The sequence below is a fragment of the Mastomys coucha genome, unplaced genomic scaffold, assembly GCF_008632895.1.
Source record: "Mastomys coucha isolate ucsf_1 unplaced genomic scaffold, UCSF_Mcou_1 pScaffold20, whole genome shotgun sequence".
Lineage (NCBI taxonomy): Eukaryota > Metazoa > Chordata > Mammalia > Rodentia > Muridae > Mastomys > Mastomys coucha.
This window is the reverse complement of record NW_022196903.1, coordinates 130,525,106-130,543,536: the sequence shown is the minus strand read 5'-3', so window position 1 is coordinate 130,543,536 and position 18,431 is coordinate 130,525,106. Positions and strand designations below refer to the sequence as shown.

Sequence of the window (18,431 nt, the reverse complement as noted above, 5' to 3'; positions counted from 1 at the left end):
AAAAAAAAAAAAAAAAAAAAAAAAAAACAGAAACAAAACAAAACAAAACAAAACCAATTATCCCTTCCTCCTCTGACCAGTGAACCCCCAAAATGGGTCTGTGTTACTGAGGCTCCTAGCAGGGAGAAGGGGGTTTGTTTAGTCAATGGCTGTGATCACATTCCTCAGCACCCATCACAGGAGAACAATCTCCTTTATCCTTTAGCTTGGGTATTTTGTCATCTGCTATGTAAGATCTACAGACTTTTCCTGATGCCTGGCTGTGTAACCATTGCTGTCTGAGACTGTAATGGCAGTCCCCTGCCTCTTCCAGCACTATGGGCTTCCAGGGTCTCCTCACTTTGCACAAGGCCACACAGAATTTTTGGCTGTCCCCTGACACTCATTGAGATGTGTAGGAGCAACTTGGAATAAGATGCCCTAAGTGTGCTGCCCTGAGAAACTGACTCAAATCACCAAACCCACAGGGGGTTCCTGGTTAGTCCATTTCCCATCCGTGACAAGACACTTGAAGTGATCAATCAGCTTTAAGAATGAAAGGCTCTCTGGGCCCCCGGTGTCAGAGGGTTTAACCTCTGGTCATTTGGGTCCGTGGGAGCAGTGAGTCATGTGGGAGCCTTACGGGAGCTCTATTAACGATGTTTCTCATCGCTGTTATAAAACACATGCCAGAAGCTACTTTAAAGGAAACTTTATTTGGGGTTTATGGTTTGGGGGCAGATACGGTCCCTCCTGGTAGAATTGGCAAGGCAGTAAGGTGGCTTGTAGCTCTATCCGTAGAAGCATGTGTAGCTGCCTACATGATGTCCAGAGTCATAATGTACAGGACTTCAGGAGAAGGGGTGACCCATAACCCCACTTCCCCCACTTCTATAGCTCTACCTCTGACCTCTAGGCTATGTTAGAAAGACTTTATCATGTCTCAAAAGAGCACTGCTAGCTGGGGACCAACCATTCACACGGGAGCCTGTAGTGGACATTTTATCTTAAACATTATTATTATTATTATTATTATTATTATTAATGTGTAAGTGTGGTGGTATAATGTGTGTCTGTCTGTGTCTGTGTGTGTCTGAGTATGTCTCTCTGTGTGTATATATGTGCATGTCTGTGTATGTTTGTCTGTGTGTGTCAGCGTCTATGTGCAATAAGGAGTCAGAGACACTTTTACTCCTTGGAGCTGGAGTTATAGGTAGTTGTAAGCTGCCTGGTTTGGTTGGTACTTGAACTCAGGTCTTCTGCATGACAAGTTTGCACTCTTGACAACTGAGCCCCACCTCTGTAGCCCCACCGCCTTACTCTTTAAGGAAAGGTCTCTTTATTGAACCAGCACTCACTTCACCTAAGCTGTCTGGCCAGCGAGTCCCCAGCATCCACTCTTCCATCTCCCCAGCACAGTGTCACAGTTACACACCATCACATCTGGCTTTTATGCTGAGTGCTGGGAACCAAACTCGGGTCCTCTGGGAGAGCGGCGAGTGCTCTTATTTCCAGTGCCTGGAAACAGACCTTCATGTGAAGCTGTGCATTTGTGTGGTTGGAGTTTTAAAGAAGGGTGGTGGAGATTTGTGACTGGTGAGATTCCAGTTAAGCCAAAAGAGTAAGTTATTGAAGTTGTGACATCCAGGAGACACTGGAAAGTGATGCTGTATCTGTCATTTCAGACACATGTATGACCACTACACGAACATGTACCCACAGCTGATCAAGAATCCCTCCATCGTGAAGAAAGTGCAAGACTTCATGAAGTATGTATGACAGCTCCCTTCCCCTGTTCCCATGGCTACCCTTCCTTGTTCCCATGGCTACCCTGCCATACTGAATCTTAGTCTGCCTCTTCAGCAGACCCTTTTACTGGCGGGGCCACATTTTCTGTAATGGAATGAAGCCTGGTTGCTAGCAACTTCAGCTCTCTCAGAGGTCAGGCTGAATGTCACATTACCAGTGGATGAGACAGAGAAGTCAATGTCAATCCCTGAACCCTCCCACACGGGTCCCCCCTCCCTGAAGCCTCCCACACGGGTCCCCCCTCTTTCTTTCTAGGCACTCTTTCTCCTCCTTCTGTAAGGTGTTTCTATGTCATGAGCCTGGCAATTACCTCTAGCTTGGAGTTGGAGAACATCTAAATCCCTAGCCTGGCATGTGGAGAGACAGTCTTACCATGTAGCCCAGCCTGACCTCGAATTCAAGCTAAGATCCCTTGCCTCCGTGTCAACAGTACAGAAATCACCTACAAGCACAGGGCTAAAGTCAGACTTCTTAATGCTCTCTGGGGTGCTTCTATGTTAATTAAGAGTAAAATGTAAGTCTAATTAACTTGATGGCATGGCAGACACCATCTGGGACCCAAAGGTTCTTGTGTGTTCTGCTGAGTCAGGCATTCAACACCACATTTGTGGATGGCTAGAGGTTCTTAGGCATCAGGCAAAACTACAGGGCTGTATCCCCAGAAGTGTGCACTGGGTTGTCTTAAGAATAGAGGCACCTAAACAGACCAGAAATAGCTTTCTGTGTGAAAAATTGTGTCAAATCATTAAATAATCTCATAAAAACAAACAAAACAAAACCCCAGAGAACTAAAAGAAGGAAAACTGAAAGAACTATTAAAAAATAAACCATTTTGGGATCCTGGAGAGATGGCTCAGCAGTTAAGAGCACCTGCTGCTCTCTCTTGTAAATGACCTGGGCTCTGTTCCCAGCACCTACATGCTGGCTCACAACCGTCTGTAACTCCAGCACCAGGGGATCTATGGTAAAGTCTGATTTCTCCCCCAGGAAGCAAGAACTGTGGACTAGAGAAAACATCAAAGAACGGAAAGACGACCCGTTCTGGAGACACACCGGCTATGTGGTGGCACAGCTAGACGGGCTGTATCTTGGAGCGCAGAAAAGGGCTTTGGAAGAGAAAACAAAGGTAAGGCTTTTAGAAGGTTCCTCAGAATCTGTATGACTGGAATGATAAAACAAACTTTTCTTTGATTCGAGGTTAGGAATATAGCTTTGTGGCACAGCACTTATCTAGCATGTTCTGGGTTCTATCCCTTGCACCACAAACAAAACAAAATAAAATTTTCCTCATCTAATGATCATTCTCACAAAAATCCACTTAACTAAATCCAACCGAAGAAACAAGCAAATGAACAGGAAACAAGCCAAGCATCCAGGGCACATGGCCAACCTGGGTACATGGCCAACCTGAGCTACTCGATTACTTCTAAGCGCACTATATGTCTATGGCGTCCAACGAGGCCAGAGCGGGCTCTGGAGTTACAGATGTTGTGAATGCAATTGTGAGTGCTGGAAATTGAATCCATGTGCTCTGCAAGAGCAGCCTATGCTCTTACCTGCTGAGTCACTGCTGCAGAATGTGCCTTCATTCGGAAAGGAAAGTAGCAAGCCTGAGGTGCCTGAGATACCAGTTGACACAGTTCTGAAAGTTAAGGATGTCTTGTTCCCTTCGGTAATATATGGTGTGTGTGTGTGTGTGTAGATGTATACATCGGGCAAAATATTTGAAAAAATGTTCACCACAATGATGTTTATGATTCTTAATCACAGGAGTTCCCCCCTCCACTCATAAATTAGAAATGCAATTTACAAGCTGGGCATGGTGGCACACACCTGAAACTCAAGCCCCTAGGCGTAGAGATGAGAGGATCAAGAGTTCTAGGCCATTGTGCTGGCTAGTTTGAACTGTCAACACAATTAACCACCATGGGGAAGAGAATCCTGAGGGATTGTGTAGAGCAGGTTAGCCTATGGGCCTGCCTGTGCAAGATTGTCTGGATTATCAATTGAGGTGGAAAACCCCACTCTGAATGTGGGTGGCACCATGTGATGCACTGTGCCCTGGCGCTGTGTAAGAATGGAGACTAGCTGAGGAGGATGCAAGCACACAGTGAGGATGCAAGCACACAGTGAGGATGCCTCTGTTCTCTTTGCTCTTTACTGTGGATGGGTCTTAGCCTGCACTTGTAAGTCACATAAATCCTTTCCTTCCCTGAGTCGCTTCTTGTCCAAATATTTTATCACATCAATCCAGATGGAACTAGAACAGCCATTTTCAACTGCATAGTGAATTTGAGGCCAGCCTGGGGTACATGAAACACTACATGTGCTGTCTAGTTTATATTAACTTGACACAGCCTGGAGTCATTTACAAGGTAGATCTTAATTGAGAAAATGCCTCCATAAGATCGGGCTGTAGGCAAGCCTGCACGGCATTTTCTTAATCAGCAATTGATGAGGGAGGTCCCAGCCCAGTGTGGTTGGTACTGTCCCGGGGTTGGTGGTTCTGGGTTCTATAAGAAAGCAGGCTGAACAAGCCAGTAAGCAGCACTCCTCCATGGCCTCTGTTTCAGCTCCTGCTTCTAGGTTCCTGTTTGAGTATCTATCCTGACTTCTTTAGATGATGAACATCGATATGGAAGTGTAAGCTTTTTGGTCATGGTGTTTCATCACAGCAACAGAAATCCTAACTAGGATACTATATAGAAAGAGAGAAAGGAAGAATAAGGAATTGGGGAGGAGAAGGAAGGGAGGAAGGAAGGAAGGAAGGAAGGGAGGGAGAGAGGGAGGGAGGGAGGGAGGGAGGGAGGGAGGGAGGGAAGGAGAAGGAAATAGTTCCTCCATAGTCAGGTGTTGACAGGCTGTGAAAAGAGAGGACCCTATTCTAAAACACTGGTTAGGATTTCTGTGCTTTGAAATCTCTATTTAGTGTTATCACAAGGATACCGCAGCAGAGATACAATAAGGGAGGTGTGCAGACCTGCTGATTGCAAGTCATGTATCATAGCAGAAGACTGAAACTATCCAAATGCAGATTGGGCCAATGGAGTAGCTCCGATAAATCCAGGTTCTGTCTGGGAACAGCCTTGGGGATTTGTTACTAAGTATAAAAGACAGTGAGATGAGGACAAATGTTTCTTACATGCTGTCTTCTATCCAGATAATGTTGGATGGAAGGGCAGAGAGACATGTAGATGGTAGAAAGATAGATAGATAGATAGACAGATAGACAGACAGACAGATGATAGATAGATAGATAGGTAGATGATAGATTTTTCTTTTTTCTGTTTTTGAGAATAAACAATGTCTATTGAGAATGTTAAAGGATAAAGTCTCTTGATGCCAAGCTTGTTGATCCGGATTCAGTTACTATGTGGGCATAGTGAAAGGAGGGAACTGACTCCTACAGATTATCCTCTGACCTCCACATGTGCACCATGGCATTTGTGCACAGAGACACACACACATACATACATGCACACATACGTGTACACATGTACACTTCCACCCACCGATACACAAAAATACAGAATATAATTTAAACATTTTTAAAGACTAAAACCCTATCATTCTGCAGAGGTGACTCAGCAGGTAAGAGCATAGACTGCTCTTGCAGAGCACATGGATTCAATTCCCAGCACTCACAATTGTGTTCACAACATGTGTAACCCCAGAGCCTGCTTCTGGCCTCCCTGGATGCTACAGACATATAGTGTGCAGAAGTTCATGCAGACAAAGCATCTATGCATATAGAATAAAAATAAATAAATAAATAAATGTAAAAGTAATAATAATTTAAAAAATCTAAACCTTGAAAAAATATAAATAAAAATATATAAAAGAGAGGAATAGCAAAGGAAGGAGGAGGGATGATAGCATTTCCTTTAAAAATTTTTTTACTTTTTTGAGATAATAATTATATCATTTTTCCCTTCCTTGCCTCCCAGTCCTTTCATGAACTCCTTACTCTCAAATTTATGGTTTCTTTTTTTCATTAGCTGTTGTTACATACATACATATATGTGTAATAGGTAGGTAGATAGATAGACAGACAGACAGACAGACAGACAGACAGACAAATAAAGATATATTCCTAAATAAATAAGTGCAAGTGGCTCATTCCATATATGATACTTGTCTGTGTGTTTCAGGGCTGACCTTTGTAACTGGTAGGCTTTTCCTGGGGTAGACCATTTCCCCCATTCTCAGCATTTCTTAGTTCTCAGAGTTCTTCAGTAGGGCTGAGGCCCCGTGATCTCGCCCCATCCTCCCCCGCCTTCTGTTCTTGCCATCCTTGTCCTACTCATGTTAAGGTAGCCATGTTGGCAAGACTGTGTGGGAGTAGCCTCTGACCTTCCCAGGAGGCTATCACAGGAAGTATCACAGGAAGTCCCTGGTTTTCTGGGTCTCGTCATCTTTACACCCTTCTCCTGCACTGCTTCCTGAGCCTTCGGTACAGGAGTGTTTTATCAATGTATCCTTTGGGACTGGGCACCACGGTTCTGCGTTTTGATTGGTTGTGCTCTTTGCAGTGGCCTCCATCTGTTGCAAAGAGACATTTCCTGGATGGTGGGTGAGGACTGCACTTACCTGTGTATGGACAAAGATCTAAACTTTCAGCAAAATGGAGTAACCCACTGTTTGTGGTGGTTCATTCCTGTACTCTGCACACTTGGGGGTGCTAAGGCAGGAGAATTTCTGTGAGTTCTTCAGCAACTTGGCCACATAGCAGAATAATGTCTCAAGAGACACTAATAGAAAGAGGCTGGTACTCGCTTTGGCAGCACATATACTAAAACTGGAACGATACAGAGAAGATTAGCATGGCCCCTGTGCAAGGATGACATGCAAATTCATGAGGATTCCATATAAAAAAAAAAAGAGAGAAAAAAGAAAGAAAGAGTCTGGAAAAGAGGCTCCTCTGAGAATAGACATAGAACAAAAAGGAAATAAATTTTCTGTGGTGTTTTAGATGAGAATGATCCCCAATAGGCTCATATATTTGAATAATTTGTCACAAACAGTTGCTAGAACTGTTTGGGAAGGACTGGGAGGTGTGGCTCTGTTGGAGGGGGCATGTCACTGATGACTCGGAGGTTTCAAAAGTTCATTTCCTGTTAGAACTCTGGGGTTCGTGCTTAAGAATCAGATGTAAGCTCTCAGTTACTGCCCCAGAGCTATACCTTCCTGCCTGCTGCCGTGTTCCTCAGTATAATTATTATGGACTGGAACCCTCTGGAACCATGAAACCCAATAAAGTCACTGCCATAGCTAAGGAACCCCCTCAGAGGAACACCAAGAGAAGCCCTGATTGTTGTCTTCAGCGAGAAATTTGACTTGTAGAATTTGTCCCCACACAAGTGTACTAACTTTGCGTCTCAATTATGAAGCCAGAAAATGAGTTTGTGAGTTACAGTACCATGAAGTACCCCCGTCACACTGTACACCTCCCATGAGGTAGTAATTTCACAGAGCATGAACAACAGGAAAAGTCAGAACCGACACATGTCATAAGCGCTGTTGTGTCTTTTCACAGCCCATGACAATGTTCCAACTTCAGTTCCTGAACGCTGTTGGTGACCTGTTGGACCTCATTCCCTCCCTATCCCCCACCAAAAGCAGCAGCATGGAGAAGTTTAAGATTTGGGAAATGGGCCACTGCTCCGCTCTTATTAAGGTGAGACCTGCAGCTCCAGTCTCCTTCCTACCCACACAGACCTTTTTATTAACATGTATTAGCATATACTAATTATACACCACAGCAGATTTCACATTCTTTTTCTATATGTCTAGCATCCATGGATAGCTAACCTCTTCTCACTCCTGGCTGGATGTTATGGTATATGGATCCTCTATGGTAGAAGTTATGGCAGGAGGGCTGGAGAGATGGCTCAGTGATTAAAAGCACTGGCTGTTCTTCCAGAGGGCCCGAATTCAATTCCCAGCAACCACTTGGTGGCTCACAACCATATACATATACATATACATATACAGATACAGATACAGATACAGATACAGATATACAGATATACACACATATATATAACACACATATGTGTGTATATATACATACATATATATGTATATATATATATGTGTATACATATATGTATACATATATACAGAGAGAGAGAGAAATGGTAGGCACTTGGATGGGCTTCAAGATTTCTACCTTCCAGATTGTTCTGTTTCACACAGCCAAGGACAATCCGTGTTGTATACATTAAAGGTTAATGTTGGAGCCCTTGGCTGTATTTTCCAATAGTAAAGAAAGCAATAATCGCAGAGGAGATCACTCATCAGGTAGAAGGCTCTTGCTGTCAAGCCTGATGACCTGAGTTGGATCCCTGAGAACCACAGGGTGAAAGGAAAGAATTAGCTCCGCAGATTGTCCTCTGACCTACACGAGTATACCATGGCAATCTCACATCTACATACATACATACATACATACATACATACATACACATTTGTGCATGCACACACACACACACACACACAAATAAATGTAATTCTTTCTAAGAAGAGAGTACCACAAATATTTTACCTAAGTTGGTACACCCATGAATGCCTCCTGTGTGTAATATATAGAGAGCTACCGTATGCCTGCATTATTAACTATGATTCTGACGGCAGGTTCTTCCTGGATTTGAAAACATCTATTTTGCCCACTCAAGCTGGTACACATATGCAGCCATGCTCAGGATCTATAAACATTGGGACTTCAACATCAAGGACTCATACACCACCAGCAACCGGCTCTCTTTCAGCAGTTATCCAGGTGAGTAAACTTAGAGCAAGATCTGTGTACCTTTTGCAAAATAAAACGTTGGTAATCCGAAGTTAGCTGGAAGGAGAGATGAAATGTCTGCAGCTGGGGTACAGTCCGATTTGAGAGTGTCGTTTGAAGAAGTCAAGTCGTCTCGTTTAACAGAATGATACAGGGGTTTACAGAGCGGTCAAGCAGGAAGTGCTTTGCAAACGTTAAGTAGATGCGTCAGAATTTACCTCAGATGCCAACAGAACACTTCAGTCTGTGTTTCCCGGACTGTGCGGTGCTAGCAGATGAAGTTGGAAGGCAGATCCTGCTCTCACTAACTCCGGTTCCCTCATTCGCAGCAGTGTGCCCAGTTCTTCACCTGATGTGTGACACCTCAGACTTTTGCTAATGGAGGATTGTGTATAGACTTTTAGCCCCTGTACAGCAGTCAGGAGAGCCAGGAATCACAGATAGTTAACAGTATCCCTGGATATGATAGGCTCTGTCTTAGCTACATTTTCCATGGCTGCAACAAAATGCCCTGATAAGAGCAACTGAAGGGAGAGAGGGCTTCTGCTGGCTTGCAGTTAAGGGGGTAGATCATCCTAGAGGGTGAAAATCCTAGAGATAAGAAGAGCTTGAGGCAGCTGGTTGTAAGTGTCCACTGTCAGGAAGCAAAGAGAGGTGGATGCTCCCATTTAGCTCCGTTTCTTCTGTTTATCCAGTCCATGACCCAGGAGTAGGAAGTGGGGCCATCTGCTTTTAGGCTGGGTCGTCACATCCCCATTAACCTAGTAAGATAGTCCTTCACAGGCTTAGCCAGATGCCAACCTAGTCTAGACAATCTCTCACAGGTGTGCCCAGACATCACAGGTGTCTCCTGGGTGACTGAAGATCCTATCAAGTTGGTGATCAATATTAACCAGGACAGCTATAAACACTTACTAAGCATTGGGAGTGGCCCAAAGAGGGAGATGCCCCAATTACTTGATGGGGAAGGTGAGGCTGACAGTTGCCACGGCAGTGAACTGTGGCTAGGATTAGAACAGTAGAGACGATGGGAGGTCTCTGAGAGGAGGGTCTCCAAAGGCAATGCCTAAAGGAGACCTGTGGGGATTGACAGTGTCTGTGGTGACGGACACAGGGGAGTGGGTGACAGTGTCCGTGGTGACGGACACAGGGCAGTGGGACAACTTTAGTGAACATCAGGCATGTTGAGAGGGACAGCTATGTGACTCCCATTGACTTATGGGGAGCAGGAATGTGAAGTCAGTATTTCCAGAGCCCCAACTTGTTGAGAATAGAATATAGATTTAAAGCTAGGCACAGTGGCACATGCCTTTAGTCCCACCACTTGGGAGGCAGAGGCAGGCAGGTCCTTGTGGTTTTTGAGGCAAACTCAGACTACATAGAGAGTTCCATGCCAGCTAGGACTACATAATGAAACTTTGTATCAGAAAGAGGGGGGAGAGAGGAAAGAAGAAAGGAAGGAAGGAAAGGAGGAGGGGAGGGAGGGAGGGAGGAAGGAACAAAGAAACAAAAGAGAGAGATGGAGAGAGACAGAGACAGAGAAAGAAAGAAAAGGAGAGGGAAGGAAGGAAGAAAGGAAGGAAGGAAGGAAGGGAGGGAGGGAGGAAGGGAGGGAGGGAGGAAGGGAGGAAGGGAAGAAGAGAGGGAGGGGGGAGGGAGGGAGGGAGGAAGGGAGGAAGGAAGGAAGGGAGGAAGGAAGGAAGGAAGGAAGGGAGGAAGGAAGGAAGGAAGGATGGATAGAGCTGACGAGGCTCCTCAGCTGGTTAAGGAGCCTGCTGGAAACCTCAGGGCCTGAGTTTGATTCCCAGGACCTCATCCTAGAAGAGATTTAGCTTCTGTAAATTGTCCTCTGACCTCTACATGTGTACTGTATGCCATATGCTCCCACACACGATAAATAAATTCAAACATAATTTTAAATACTATATACATCAATGCAAATAATGCAGAGACGCTTATAGAAACTCCAAAGACAGCAGAAGCAGACGACTTTTGGAGGAAAGGGCTTGCTATGTGACCAGTGTGGCCTCTATCCCCCTGCCCCACCCTCCCTAGCTCTGCCTTTGAGACTGTGCCACCACACCCAGAACAGCAGGCCTCCTGTCCTCTGGGTATTCTTCCAGGAGCCCACACAACAATGTAACTCACATTTCCTCTGATTAGGCAACTCTGTTCTCAGTAGGAGCTAGAAGACTGAATTGGAAACACTTTAGCAGGGCCAACTGGTTGACTAAGGATCAGCCATATTGGATGTCAAGGGTAGATGTGGAATCTGGCTTTGACACGAAGCCAAGATTCATGTCATGGCTCCCTCATACCATGGAGTGTGGTTTTGTACTTGGTGGTGGAGAAATGCCGTAGTGACTGGGTAGAATAGGAGGAGGGGCTTAGTTTAGGTTGAACAGTAGGGACCTGTGAAGGGCTTTTCACAACCCACACTTGAAATTTACTCATAGTAGATCTTCCATGTTCTCACCAAGCATACACATGAAAAGTTGGCTATGTGAGCTCATTAGTTTGGCTAAAATCCAGGTATATTATAGAGAGATGGCTTAGTGCTTAGAGCACTTAGGACTCTTGCTGAGGGCCCAGGCTCAATTCCCAGTTCCTACATCGAGTGACTTACCACCATCTATAACTTCAGCTCCAGGGATAAAATGCCCTCTGGCCTCTCCAGCACCTGTATACAAGTGATGCATATACATTCATGAAGGCACACACACATGCACAGAAATAAAAATAACTCTACAGCACCTGTATACAAGTGATGCATATATATTCATGAAGGCACACACAGAAATAAAAATAAATGTTTCTAAAAACATCTACAGATTTGAATATATACAGGTATATTTGTTAATTATGCCATAAAACCAGAACAGAATATAGAAATGAATCTATTAGGACATAAGCAAGTGACTTAATAGTTCAAGTATTTATATTAAAATTAATCAAAGCAAAGCTGGGCAGTGATGGTGCATGCCATTAATCCCAGCACTTGGGAGGCGGAGGCAGGCGGATTTCTGAGTTTGAGGCCAGCCTGGTCTACAGAGTGAGTTCCAGGACAGCCAGGGCTACACAGAGACACCCTGTCTTGAAAAAAAAAAAAAAAAAAAACAAACAAAGAAAGAAAAAAAAAAACAAAAAAAAATTAAACAAAGCAATATAAAATTTAACAAATTCCTGAGTCAGAACATACATATCAAGTCATGAAGCAAACTTACTGAGATGACAGAGACCAGGCTGTCTAACCTCCTCCATCTGCAGATTCCGATATGTAGGAGATTTCATATGATCCTTGTCCCCATTTTTTTAAAGATTTATTTATTTTATGTATGTGAGTATACTGTGGCTCTCTTCAGACACACAGATCCCATTACAGATGGTTGTGAGCCACTATGTGGTTGCTGGGAACTGAACTCAGAACCTCTGGAAGAACATCTCTCCAGTCCCCCTCCCCCTTGTCCTCATTTAACAATGTGGTGTGTTCCTGGCCTGGAAATTTGAAGTGACTATTGAGGTGTCTGTCATGGCGCTGGGTATGGTAACTCAAGTTTTTAATCTCAGCACTTGGAAAGTTGGGGCAGGAGGATTGATGTGAGTTCAAGGCCAGCCTGGGCTGCATAGTTAAACTCAAGATAGGGAGAAAGTGGGGAGAAGGGAAAGGAAAAGAAGGGAAGGAAAGGGGGAAAGATTACTATGAGAACCAGGAGTGATTCCGCCAGGCTGCAGAATGGGGTACTGTCCTGCAATCCTAGTCCGTGGAGAGATGAGGCAGGAGGGTCCAGCTAGGGCCTCCTGCTATTCAGAGTGAAACTCTGTCTCAAACAACCGTGAATAAGCATTTTCTTTTACGTCACTAGGCTTTGAGTGTCTGTTAAACTGTACTCACCATTCCTGCCTTACATGTTAGCGTGCTCCTGTGTTTTCAACAAAAGCAAAATGGGGCTAGCAGGATGTCTCTGTAAAGCTGTACACATTAGAGAGTACTTATCTATCGCTTGTTTTCTATAATTGTTGTGCTTCGAAAAAGATTTATGATGCAGAGCCAGGGAGACAGCTCAGCAGGTTAAGAGCACAAGCTGCTCTTGTAGAGGACCTCGGTTTGATTCCCAGCACCCACATGGTGGCTCACAACATCTATATTCCCCAGTCCCAGGGGATTCAATATCCTCTTCTGGCCTTGTGAGCACCAGGCTCACATATATGCATATCCATACAGAATAATAAGATAAATCCATTTTATGATGTTTTTATGATGGGTAGCAAGAAAGGTACAATGTTTAGTAGTACAAAACTTACATTCTAGTGAGAAATAAATGAAACTAAAATTAAAACGCAGTGAGAAAAGTGAGTAGTTGGCTCAGCTAACCAAGCTGCTTGCTACCAAACCTTATGGCCTGAGCTTCAACCTCAGGACCCACAAACTAAAAAATAAAGCAAATCTTGCTTTAATTTTAATTATATATGTATGGGTTTTCTGCCTGCGTATATGTCTGCATATCACATATGTGTCTGGTGCCAATGGAGGGCAGAAGAGGGTGCCAGACACCCTGGAACTGGAGTTACAGATGGTTGTGAGCCATTATATGGGTGTTGGGGATTGAACCAAGGCTCCCCACAAAAGCAATGAGTGGTCTTAACTTCTGAGCAATCTCTCCATCCCCTGAATATTTTAAGTACAAATGCTAATGACCATTCCTCCCACCCCCAGGTTAGCCATGCATCCCACCCCCAGGTTAGCCATGCATCCCACCCCCAGGTTAGCCGTGCATTAGGAGAAGGCCGTGCATCAGTGCCACAAGGGGCAACTATTACACAGGTGGGAGAAAATGCACAGGCTTAGAAGAAGGGAGGTCGGTGCAGGGCCACCAAGATGACTGGTGGCAGTGACATCCACAGAGCTTCACTTCCCAATATCTAGCTCAGCAGATACAGAGAGCTACAGCGGGGCTGTCACGGAATACGGAAAGCTGGTACAGCCCCTAGGGTCACCGGAATCTCCGTAAAGCTTTACAAATCATCAGTCTGTGTGGAGACCAAAGAACCATTATCCACCGTCTAGAAGGAAACAATGTCCAAAGTAACCACTAACATGCTTGTCACAGCATTCCGTGTGCCCCTGGTCCTACTTAACCAGAACCCTGCCAGTGTATGTATATGTATGTGTGCGCGTGTGCTTGTGTGTGTGTGTGTGTGTATGTGTATGTGTGTGTATATGTGTATGTATATACATATATATGTATGCATGTATGTATATGTACATATGTATACATATATACATGCATATATATATATATATATATGTATATATAATAGAGAGAGAGAATGTGTGCATGTGTATCTGTGTGGTGTCCGAAAGCAGCTTGTAGGAATCAGTGTTCTTTCTATCATGTGGGTTCTGGGGACCGAACTCATGCTTGACTGCAGGCAGCCTTACTCACTGAACCATCCCACCAGTCCTCTGGCAAAACTCCTTAAAAGTTAGTTTCCTACAACAAATGCATAGATACCCCAGCACAGGGAAACAGAAGGCACAGTATAGTCCCTCACGCTGTCTCCATAAGCTGATCTCATGTTGTGTGTTCAGCAGCGTCCTCACTAACTGTGCAGTCAGTGGTGGTTCTGCACCGTTGGCGGGAAAGGACAGTGCAGAGCTCTTACCACCCACAGCCCTGCCAGTTGTCACCGAAGAAGACCCTAACTTTTCAAACTGTGTTTAGTGAGGGTCAGAAAACTTTTTTTTAACAGTGGTTCTCAACCTTCCGAATGCTGCAACCTTTGATACAGTTCCTCATGTTGCGATGATCCCAAACCATAAAATTAACTTTGTCGTTATTTTATAACTGTACTTTTGCTAGTGTTATGAAGTGGAATGTAAATATCTGATTTCCAATGGTCTTAGGCAACCCCCATGAAAGGGTCATTTGATCTGCAGAGGGGTCTCTGCTCACAGGTTTTGAACTTCTGTTCTATAATAAAGTTGAACAAAGGCTGTCTCCTTTAGAGGTTCCAGAACTTTGGACAAGTATTTTCTTGAAGTATCATCACCTCTAGAGACTTGTTTATGAAATTCAGTGGAAGGCAGTAAATCCCTTGCAAAGCTGGGTTTGTCTTGTGAAGCAACCTCAGGGGGCAGGAGCCTCTGAGGAACTGCCTATCACAGAAAAGCAGGGCCCCCGCTGGGTGAGCTGGCCAGAAATGGAGCAGAGAGTACACTTTCTAAACACAGTCTGTGCCTCCCTTCGCCCTCCCTCCCTCCCGCACCTCAGCTGAAGAAGGGAGATGGGATTTCCCTGAGAACAAGGTCAGCAGGTAACCTTGGGAAGTCGGGCTCTTAGCACATGTTCTGTAATAAAAGTTCTTCCAAATCACTGGTGTTTCACTGGTGTGACAGCCTGGAGTTGAGCTTGCTTCAAAGAAGACACTAAGGGCCAGCTGAAGGAGTTTACGCCTGGACCATGCGACAGGCAGAAGTCCTGAAACTCCTCACATTGAGCGGGAGTGTGTGTGTGTGTGTGTGTGTGTGTGTGTGTGTGTGTGTGTAAGTTAGAGAAGAGGTCCCAGGCGAAGAGACAGAAAGGAAGGGCCCGTATGAGATGCCTATGCTATCCCAGCCAGTCTTAGCCAACAGAAGATCTAGAAATTTTCTAGAAAGCAATTTCTTCTATGCTAGACACAGATCAGGAATATAATGCCTGACATGCTCCACATAGTTATTCACAAGGTGACTGAAGAAGACTTCAGTCATTGTAAGGAAGGCTTTCAAAGATGAAGAGGTATGTGAATGGACAGTGTGGGACTTTAGCCCAGAGCTCGGGTTCGTGTTGAGGTCAGCAGTACCTGGCTGGCTGGCACACCTTGCTGTACCTTCAACTTTCTCAGTATGCTGCATGGTAATCTCTAGAGGCCATCATAACAAATTAATGAAGTCACTAGTAATTAATGGGATTATTCCTTCAAGTGTTGGTATTTTAAAAGACTACAGCTGAAGCTGGGTGCAGTGGTGTTTACCTGTAATCTTAGCACTGGGGGGTGGGGGTGGGGCAGAGGGTAGAGGGAACAGGCTTAGTTCAGGGCAGCCTGGGCTATATTAGACCTTGCCGCAAAACAGCAGAACAATATCAACCAGGTCACTGTAAATACTGGATTCATACTGAGTCCAATACAAGCACGTGTACTCATTTAAATATATGGTTGATGTTTTGTAGTTTTACACAAAGTGTTAGTTTTCCACCACTATAATTAAATAGCCTGGCCAAGCATAGTGGTACATATCTTTAATCCCAACACTCAGGAGGCAGAGATTAGCAGATCTCTGTGAGTCCCAGGCCAGCTAGGGACTCTCTTTCTTAAAAACAGATGATTAGATAGATAGATAGATAGATAGATAGATAGATAGATAGATAGATAGATAGATAGATATAGTCAGATAGACAGACAGACAGACAGATACATAGATATAGGTAGATGAGTAGATGACAGACAGACAGATGGGGAAAAAAAATGAAACGCCTGATACTCAGTGTTTAACTTAGCATACAAATTTGTGTGTTCACCAGCACAGTGTTGGCAACTGCTTAGTTCTGGGCTACATTACATGATGGGGCAAAGCCAGAGCATTGTCAAAGCCACTGCATCTCAACCCTGGAAGAGGGAGGAGGGTGGAGGGAGGGCAGCCCTTAGTCCTCCTCAAGAATGGTCACGAGACCATGAAAAGCACTTGTGGCTTGGCCTCAGTGACAAGGCTCTCCTTCGAGGCCCCACCTCTTAAAGGTGCTACTGTCTCCACGAATGACAGTAAGACTTCTATCTTAACAGACTGTTGATGGACCCTCGATCATACTGAAACTTGGGCATATAGTTTTAATTAAATTTATTCTTAAATAAGTTCTGATGGTACTGTAATCAAAATGAATTTTTAAATTCCTTCTTCCAATTGTTCACCACGCATTTGTGTGTGTGTATTAGCTGGTCACTGCTACATAACCAAGAGCCCTACAACCCAGCCGTGTAACACGGTATTAGTCATTTAGCATCTCATGGATTTTGTGGACCAGCAACTCAGATAGGTTCAGTGAGGAAAGTGTGTCTAGATGTTAGCCAGATGTCACAGAGACTGGGGACCTGCAGGGCTGGATGTGCACGTGTTGGAACTAAAGCTTGGGGATTCCCAAGGGCTCTCACAGGGCTGGTATGGCGGCTGGCACTTCTTCCTCTCCACTCTCCTCTCCTCAGGAGTGACTAAGTGTCTCCATGACAGAGTGCTTGGTTTCCACCAAATCAGGTGACACTGGAGAACAAGCTGGTTGGTCAGCCTATTGTGATCTGACTCAGAGGTCACAGGGCCACTTCCACCACATTCTGTTTATTAGAGGGGAGGGATTATGACCAGTTTACACTAAAGGCAAACAATTAGAATCTGGGGGCTGGAGAGATGGCTCAGAGGGTCAGAGCACTGACTGCTCTTCCAGAGGTCCTGAGTTCAATTCCCAGCATCCATATGGTGGCTCACAACCATCTGTAATGGGATGAAATGCCCTCTTCTAGTGTGTCTGAAAACAGTTACAGTGTACTCACATAAACTAAAATACATCTTAAAAAAAATTAGAATCTAACTCTTGAAGCAAAAAAACGTGGAAAATTCAAGGCCACCACTGTACCCCACATTCAGGTGTCTGGGGTGAGGATTGTGAATCTGAGGCCAACCTGGAGTACACAGTGAGACTGTCTCAAAAACCAAAAGCAGACAAAACACTGTGTAGATGGTGCCTTTACTATTTTATTTTACTTTATTTTATTTTAACTTTAAGGCAGGGTTTTATTATGTAGTCCAGCTGGCCTGACACTCGCTATGTAGACCAGGCTGGCCTCAGATTCAGAGATACACACCTTGCTGTCACCTTTCCAGAGTCCTGGAATGAAAGGTGACTCTCCCATGGAGTGGAGCACCTGGCCTCCGTTGATGTTTGTCATTGTTACTTCCCTGAGACCTTTCTGTATTCACTGTAGGTGCGGTGTGTACGCGTGGAGAATAACTGGAGGAAATTAGTGCTCTCTTTCCGTCACGTGGGTCTGGAGATAGAACTCAGGTCTTCAGGCTTGGTGGCTAGTATCTTTACCTACCAACACAGCTCTGAGGTCCAGAGCTCCTCTCTAGTCCTAGACTTCTCTAAATTATTTATTACGTGTTATAGATTCCTTGGGATTTTTTTTTTCTTTCTATCCACAAGGGACTGTCATCTCTGAATGAAATGGTCTCCTTCCGTCCTGTCCCTGTGTACCTTTGATGACCCCTCCTGTGGTTATCTGGATAGGATCTTGGGGTTGATGCAGATGAGCTGGATGAAAACCTCCACCTGCCTCCTGCTGTCAGGGGACAAAGATTTAGGTTTTAGCCACAGGTCTTGCTTTAGCTAAGGGCTTCCCAACGTGCAGTAACCAACCCCTTTCCTTCCCACTGTGCTGAGTGATTTTGTCAGTGAAGGTTTTGTTTTTATTTTACCAAATCCTTTCTCAGCACCTATTGGGAGGAACATATGACTTTTCTTTTTTACAAACATGGTGATTGATTTATGCCTATTGATTTTCTGACATTAAGCCAGTTTAACATTCCTAGGTTAATCCTAATCATGATTCATTATTCTAAATAACAGGACTTTCTATGCCCACCAAGCCTGGAATACCGACACAGACACTTACATTTAGTATGGATGCTTAAGGCCTTTGCTCAGGCTTGTTTTCGTCTAGTTCTTATAACTTTTTTTTTCATCTTTTTTTTTTTGTTAAGTTTTGTTGCATTATGATGAGAAAAGATACATGATTTCAATTTATCTGAATTTGTTAACATTTA

General features: G+C 44.3%; 1 protein-coding gene and 1 non-coding gene across 2 annotated transcripts in view; both read left to right on the top strand.

Annotated features, from left to right (window-relative positions):
- Plbd1 (phospholipase B domain containing 1) overlaps nt 1-18,431 on the top strand; it is a 62,999-nt gene that overhangs the window by 20,599 nt on the left and 23,969 nt on the right. Inside the window, exons 3-6 of the mRNA XM_031383674.1 lie at nt 1,665-1,748; nt 2,776-2,914; nt 7,325-7,465; nt 8,425-8,569. Of these exons, the coding sequence (XP_031239534.1) occupies nt 1,665-1,748; nt 2,776-2,914; nt 7,325-7,465; nt 8,425-8,569 (509 nt within the window). The remainder of the gene's footprint in view (nt 1-1,664; nt 1,749-2,775; nt 2,915-7,324; nt 7,466-8,424; nt 8,570-18,431) is intronic.
- Nucleotides 6,557-6,663, top strand: LOC116100087. The gene has a single exon (XR_004122452.1). It is a non-coding gene; the product is annotated as a U6 spliceosomal RNA (small nuclear RNA).